The sequence below is a fragment of the Haliotis cracherodii genome, unplaced genomic scaffold (genome assembly GCF_022045235.1).
Source record: "Haliotis cracherodii isolate W230 unplaced genomic scaffold, xgHalCrac1.p SCAF_11, whole genome shotgun sequence".
In the NCBI taxonomy this organism is placed as follows: Eukaryota; Metazoa; Mollusca; class Gastropoda; order Lepetellida; family Haliotidae; genus Haliotis; species Haliotis cracherodii.
This window is the reverse complement of record NW_027266266.1, coordinates 43513298-43521571: the sequence shown is the minus strand read 5'-3', so window position 1 is coordinate 43521571 and position 8274 is coordinate 43513298. Positions and strand designations below refer to the sequence as shown.

The 8274-nt window shown below is 41.7% G+C and overlaps 1 protein-coding gene across 1 annotated transcript; it reads right to left on the bottom strand.

Annotated features, from left to right (window-relative positions):
• Positions 1–1758: 1758 nt before the first annotated feature.
• On the bottom strand, positions 1759–6988 carry LOC139456528 (proprotein convertase subtilisin/kexin type 5-like). Its single transcript, XM_071238297.1, has 3 exons — positions 6902–6988; positions 3554–5931; positions 1759–3151 (listed from the first exon to the last, which is right to left on the bottom strand). Exons 2-3 carry the CDS (start codon positions 5855–5857, stop codon positions 2846–2848), a joined length of 2610 nt encoding a protein of 869 aa, XP_071094398.1. The 5' UTR covers positions 5858–5931; positions 6902–6988; the 3' UTR covers positions 1759–2845.
• Positions 6989–8274: the final 1286 nt, after the last annotated feature.

Here is an 8274-nt window from a genome sequence, read left to right as displayed (position 1 = left end):
CCGTTGACGTCGCCATCACACATCGGTTTCGGAGGTGAATCTGCCGGATGTAGCGGCCTTCGGCCGCTGTTGTCACTCTCGGTCTTCCCGATCTTTGCCGGTCTTGAGTCTGTCCTGTCTGTTGGTAGCGGATTATCAACTTGCTGATGGTGGTCTGGGATCAGTTGAAGGTTCTGGCTACCTGCCGTTGAGTAGCCCCCACATAGGCCATACCGATCGCTCCGTCTCGTTGCGCTTGTGTAAGTCTGGGCTTATTCTAGGAATGCCTGCCCTGTCCAACGTCGGTATTTATGCCACAATCAGGCACGTGCATTTGGACCAATGTCTCAAAATCACGTTTTGCACGTTTTCAACAATGCATGATTTGGAAAGATGGCGTTCGAAAATCTGCGTTGTGGTTGTGGTGATGTTGCATTTGGGCGAAGGTTTTGTGCGGTGGTTCAAACATGTACCAGCTTTTTTGCTTTTTATACAACTATTTTTAAAGTGAAAACTTTCTTTTGCCCGGAAGTTTAGGAAAGTGTTATCCCACATATAGCATTTGTTACATGGCACCATGTTGCCTTAACTCCACTTTGCCTACAGTCTTATAACAACAAGTTATGGTCAGTGGTCGTGAAGATATGCTCTGATAGTCAGAAGTCTACCCTTTGTGAAGAGTGAGTGAGTGAATGTGGTTTTACGCCGCTTTTAGCAATATTCCAGCAATATCACGGCGGGGGACACCAGAAATGGGCTTCACACATTGTACCCATGTCGGGAATCGAACCCGGGTCTTCGGCGTGACGAGCGAACGCTTTAAACACTAGGCTACCCGACCGCCCCTCCTTTGTGAAGAATGGGCTGGACCATATTGTACTCAACAAGAAGACGAACTTGGGGTATTAATGTAAGAGATTTTATTATTTATGATGCATAAGATAAATATACAACACGGATACGGTCTAACACATAACAAGAAATATCAAAGTTTATCTCCAGTTGTGAGTGGCTGAACAAGTTACTTTCATCGTCCCCATAGTCACTACTCATACATACACTAAGTCATTTAAACTTCTAATAAGAGAGGGCGGTCGGGTAGCCCAGTGGTTAAAGCGTTCGCTCGTCACGCCGAGGACCCGGGTTCGAATCCCGACATGAGTACAATGTGTGAAGCCCATTTCTGGTGTCCCCCGCCGTGATATTGCTGGAATATTGCTAAAAGCGGCGTAAACCCAAACTCACTCACTCCAATAGGCCATACCATATATCTATATTATGGTCTCTATTTCAATAGAAGACCGGCAGGACACCCGTGAAGATCCGGGGTGGAATAGGTCTTCAGCAGCCCATGCTGGCTGTAAAAGGCGACTATGCTTGTCGTAAGAGGCGACTAACGGGATCGTGTGGTCAAGTTCGCTGACTTGGTTGATGCATGTCATCGTATCCCAGTGATTGACATCACGAGCATCGATCCACGCAATTGGGACACGATGATATGAATCAACCAAGTCAGCAAGCCTGACCACCCGATCCCGTCAGTCGCCTCTTTCGACAAGCATGGGTTGATGAAGACCTTTTCTAACCCGTATCTTTACGGTTAGCTTGTTTTGTAGTCCCCATAATGTATATCATTCGACCTTTCTTATTTTACTCATGACAGGAGTGCAAGAAGTGTAATGTTTATTTTATTGTCACACGCACATTTATAACAACATATTTACATATCCAAATACAAATTCTAGAACACTACAAAAGATTTGAATATAAATGTGGCGGTGTTGTAATTAGGATAATACTGGAAGAATAAAATACGTATACCAGCAAAACAGTGTCTCGTCGGTTTCACAATTAGATCCATCCATATAGATTCGGAGTGACAACAAATACTATCCGAATGGCTGTATGACAAGAGGGACGACTCCAAGTTTCCAATAGTCAACTTTCCAGCAGCTGCAGCCTTAAGAGCGTCATACAACTCAAATGTTGTTTGATCAGGGTTAAAACATTCAAGGCTTTAGTGAAGCTTTCACAAAGTTTTATTGTAGACATGTGGAAGGCATTTCCAAATAGTGGCAACAAATAAGTTTGATACAAATCGCTATTTTGACTGATGAATTGACTTGCCTTTGCATGTGTTTGCGCGTGTGCCACCGATGGGGCAGGATACGTTCACCTTTTCGCGAACACCTGGAAGCATTGTGTGTATGCAATGCAACCTCGAGAGTGTAATGGCGTCTTGTGGGCATTGCAGTCAAAGGGAGATAACTGCAGGTTTACAGTTAATAGCGACAGAAATGCTTCATTAACCACGAGCCACAAGCTGGTTTCTGTCAATTGCAGTCAGACATTCATAAGGTACAGGATGACAATAAAATGTCTAATAGTATTATGGTAAATATTTATCTGCCCAGAACAAGCGTAACATGAACAGAAATTACAAAGTGACATTCATCATCTTTGTACATAGTCGTCATCAGTTGGGCACGCCAGAAACCTATAGTCTTGGGTCCGAATTCCGGTTGACCCTGATTACGTTTCGAAGTTTGTCAGCACGACACGTGCTCGAGATGTTCACCAAAGTTGTAAACGTCCCGGACCGGCATCACTTCGGGCTTTCCTCCCACTTTGAGCTGACTTGCCGCGATGTAATTGGAATACTGTTAAAAGAGGCGTTAAACCCAACTCACTCACTCACTCACATAATTACAATAGCATCTAAGGATTAATTACTAATTATCTTTACAGAACGTGAGGATATATGCACACTTTGACATATGTCTATCTGTATAAAATTAACTCTGTCAGTTCTTATCCAAACATGACAGCAGTAAAACATATCTCTATAAGCAGGTTGTAAGTTAACCTAAACATTGTTTCCATCACCGAATAAGAGAGCATCGTCTGTTGAGTGACTGCGATAAATGTCCTCGTGTTGAATCAAAGGGTCGTCATCTGGAAGCAATGGCACATCATCTTCGTCGTTGAGGTGGTGGACAATGGCATCGACGACACCTTCCGCCATGGTATGGTTGGCATTGGATAGTTCTTCTATTGCAATCATCACCTCTGAACATTCTCTTTCTTGATCGGGTCCACTTGAGGTTCCTTGCTCTTGGTTTAGCATGGTTTGGAGAACTGCACAATTGAGGTCATCGTCGGCCTCCAGTAACTGCAGCAGAACATTTGATGTTTTAACCGAAGAACCTAAGACGTGAAGAATTAAACACGTGACTACGAACCACTTTATCATTAGGCAAAAAAGGTATTATGATTCTGATCTTTTGGTTTGGCCTAAATGACGCGACGACCTGACTTTCCTTTTTCCTTTTTATAAACCCGTTTGCATGACCAAAAAACTCTTTCATAAGTAACTGTTCTACACTGACAGAAAAAGTCAATATAAAGGATACAAAACAAACCAAAAGGCCTTCCCATTTCCCCACATTCATCATGCTTTCAAATGTACTGTTAGCGTAGTATCGTGATGTTGTCAATGGATAATATGACAGCCATTTTATCCATTGACAATGTTACAGTGTGTTATCATTATCCGGAATCCGATTCCACTTACCTTCTGATTGTCGGGTCGCACCTGTGTGATATCCTTTCCTTTCAAGTTGGTAGGATTATGGACCAAACAGAATAGTAACACGAACATCACCAAGATCAAGGCTGGTAACACTTTGACGGTGTATTGATCTACTCTTGCATCGTAGCATACTCCTCTAACGAAAGTCGAAGATCCTGGTGGGCACTCTGTGACACAGCTACCATTGTAAATAAAGTAATTATTGCTAAGTATACACATATATTCCTCGACACAGCTAGAACCATTTAAGACCGTGTTTTGTGGGCACTCAGTATGACATATTTTGTATAGAGTCATTTGGGCAGTGTATGGTGCCTCCGTTGGGCAGGCTGACATACATATTCCATTGTAAATTTTATTCTTGAGGCAGGAAAATTTGCTCACACAGGCAAATCCTCTAATAAGCATCCCTTTTGGACACTTTGACAAGCATTTACCATCCTGTGTGTAGGGAACATTCTGTGGGCACGATAGTAAACATGTACCATTGTAAATCACACTGGGAGGACATGATCTTGGATAAATACAATCATGATCGTTTATCAACATTCCCAATGGACACTTTGACAAGCATTTACCATCATGTTTGTAGGGAACATTCTGTGGGCACGATGGTAAACATGTACCATTGTAAATCACACTGGGAGGACATGATCTTGGATAAATACAATCATGATCGTTTATCAACATTCCCAATGGACACTTTGACAAGCATTTACCATCATGTCGGTATGGAACATTCCGTAGGCACGATGGTAAACATGTACCATTGTAAATGACGGCATTTGATTCAGAATAACAATTCATAATGGTCACACATCGGTTACCGGGAAACAAAGAGCTGTTGGAGGGGCATTCTGAATAACAGGTATTGTCCAGAGTATATGGAAAGGTTGATGAACATGAGTCAACGCACTCGGTTTCCTGAACAAATTTGTTTTGAAATTTGCAAGACAAGGCTAATATGCAAAACCTACTTGTCAAGCTTACAGTTTTGTTTGGGCACACTGAGTAGCAGTGACCAGCATAGATGTACGGACTTTGTAATGGACATGTTGCTACGCATGTGTTGTTGTACACCTTCTTGTTCAATTTGTTACACTGCAGTTCGTCAATGCACAGTTTCTGGCCGGGTTCACTGATAACACTGCCCCCTGGACATGTATGGTAACACAAGCTACGTAATACATATGGCGAGGCTTGTGGACACGTTGAAACACATGTTCCATTTGAAATATATCTATTGCTATCCAAACAGTCATTTATGTCAACACATTGCATATCACTGACAACTGTTGTTTTTGGGCACGTGTTGGTGCAGCCTCCATTATTGTCAAATGGTGCTTCTTGTGGACATATATCAACGCACGTCCCATTGAATATTACCATAAGATGACCAAATGGTGATACACACACCAGTTCGTTGATGCATGAACCATTATACAAGACTGTCCCTTCTGGACATTGCCCATAACAGTGGCTGTCAACATGTAACGGTGCAACATCCGGGCAGTTTGCTGTGCAAGCTTTCTGATACACAAGCATGCTCTTTTGCTTACATTCTTCAACAAAAATGCATTTTTTTCCAAGAGCAACCTTTCCTGTCGGACACTTTTTGTAGCAGGTGCTGGTATCATTGTATGGAGCTTCACGTGGGCAGGTCGCGACACAGGAGCTATTAAAAATTACCCATCCTAGTTTAACAGTGCAAGTTTCCTTATATAAACAGTTTGTCCCATTGCCTTTTACAGCGATACTGGAAGGACACGAACGATGACAAACACCTTTCAGAATGTATTTGTTTTCTGGAGGACATTGAGCCACGCATGCACTGCCATTGACGAAACCATTGTTCTTTTTACAATCTTCCCGAAGCAAACATTCCGATCCATTGACGACTGTATCTTTTGGACACATGCTGTAACAAGTCCCGTACTTCTTAAAAGCCATGGAGGAAGGGCATTTTGCCTGACAGGTTCCATTGACGAGTACCTGGTTGTTTTTGGACATACAGTATGTTCCATTCAAACATTCGGTTCCATTTAAAATGGTATGTCTCGGACACTGGTTATAACATGTACGTGTCTCCTGCAGATAGAATGTTCCAAGAGGACAGGAATGCACACACCTTCTACCGTAAACCAGAAATCCTCTACTTATACACTCCTTCACACTTATACACACCCCGTTGTTTCCTGTTGACACTGTGTTAGGACGACACGGAAAGGTGTTTGCAATTCCGGTCAGGAGACCTAAAAGGATAGCGCAAGATCCCAATGTAAGCATTGTCCTTGATCTGGCCAGGAACAAGAGATACGAGTTACAAGTATGTTGTTTGCTTCATGTATGTCCTTGTCGGTCTGAAATATAAAATAATAAAGTCCATGTTAGTCCAACATCTTCTTTATATTAGTTTCAGACATAGTACTTTCACTGTCTCATGAGGGTCTCTGTTTTGCTGTTTATGATGTTACATGTGTCGCATCTTGGTCTGTTACATCTTTTAACACATGATACACCCTGTACAAAAATACTTTGATGGACAAAGAATTTGATTGAGATTTTTGGGTTGCCGGGTACTTTTTAAAATTTTATGATTAAATGTATTCAGACCTTGTTTCATTGTCTCACTTTGGTGTAGAAAAATGGAGTCACTGTACACAAAGAGCAAAATAGAGACCCTAATGTTCCTAAGAGTCAGCAAACACATTAATGCTTGCGGAAACGGGAAACTTAATATTTTTTTCCGTTTGATAAATTATATACCAGTAATAAACATCAGAGACTGGAAAAAGAACAAATGTTTATCCGATTGATGAAACCCAAATTGAACTCTAGAATGCATTTTGGCATTTTAATCGTAAATGTTACACTGCCACTTTACAGATACATATAGAATGCTAAACGAGCTCCCGTGTAATACCAATTTTGTAAACGAGTTGATAGTTCTGGTATAGATACCACAACTTTTCACGAGTTTGATAAAATTTAAAGTTTACAATAATTTGTGGAATTTTGTTGCAAGATCCATCGGCGAAATAATGCATGTGACGTCAACCTAGCAACAACGTTGCTGGGGCCATTGAGTGTGCATAAGCTCCTCTCAGTGGTAAAGAGATATCGCTATTTGTTTGTGAAACGTGTTCTCGGCGAGAATACATAAGCACGCGTTTTGGTATTACACAATGTGTAATACAGCTGTATGTATATTAAACGGGTGATCTCTTCACGGGCTAGTAATAATATAGATTCTACCATGACATCGATGAATACTTGATTCTGATTGGTTAAAAAGAGGTTATAAGCTATAACAGAGAATGTTCGACTTACCAAAAGAAATCACTGAGCTCCACACTGTCGTATATTACTTCGGGAAATCCAAATGTACATGAGACTCTTACGTCATTGCGTCCTTGACCTTCATTCCCCCAGTGTTTGTGTCTATCCCGCTTGTTTGTCGGGTGTCAGTGACAACGAGTAGACAAGTGGAAGACTCGGGTAAGTGAAATACATTGTCTTGTGCATTTCAACAGGACATGGATACAAAGTTTCAGTTAATTTTAGTGATTTAATTTAGCAACTCAACAGTGAAGTGAACAAAAATACAAACAGCCAAGATTGACCCGTGCAAGTCACATTAATGTGCTTCAACAACCATATGTTGAACATAGCTGTGATAAACTCTTACCGTTTAGTTCCCAATACAAAAAACAAGAAAATACATTGTCCATTAACTCCAACAAAACAGTTTCGTTGTGGTAATCCGCAAACCACAGCCCAAACCGTTACTTTGTACAGCAATCTGTTTACTTCCTGACTCCAACAACGGCCCACCGAGGTAGTTACCCTACTTTTCCAGCTCTCTATACACTACAGAGGGAACTAATATGGCTATTCTATGTTCTAATAGTACGATTAACAACTGGTAAAACATTTTGGAGACTTTTTTTAACACGAGTGAGTATGGTTTTACGCCGCTTTTAGCAATATTCCAGCAATATCACGGCGGGGGTCACCCTGAATGGGCTTCACACATTGTACCCATGTCGGGAATCGAACCCGGGTCTTCGGCGTGACGAGCGAACGCTTAAACCACTAGGCTACCCGATCGCCCCTTTTTATCATGAAAACATTTCTACTGCACAAGAGTTTCCTGTTTCTCAAATCCAAGCTTTTGACGTTTCAAAGTAATATCCTTTGCACTTTTTGTACTTTTCACAGATTTTCCGATTAACGAACAAAATTGCGTAGATCGATGCTCATGTTATTAATCACTGGATTGTCTGCCGTCATATAGCTGTAATATTGCTGAGTGCGGCGTTAAACAACAAACAAAACAAACCATGCCTGATAAACGAAAACCTGTTCACAATGGTCCAGGTACCTTCAGGGATAGGAGCATCACTGTGCATAATGCCGCAAACCTGGAAAGTCCTGCCATACTAACTACTCATTATTTCATTGAAAGAACCCGTATAAAATAGTGAGTGAGCTTTTAACATTATTCCAGTTATATCACGGCGTTACAGCTTAATGTGGGAGGAAAGCCCGAAGTGATGCAGGTCTCAGACGTTTACCATGCACTTCGGTGAAACCCACGAACACGGGTATGGTGCTGACAAACCTAGAAATCTAATCGGGGCGAACCGGGAATCGAACCCACAATCATAGGTTTCCGGTGTACCCAAGGTACGCAGCCCTGC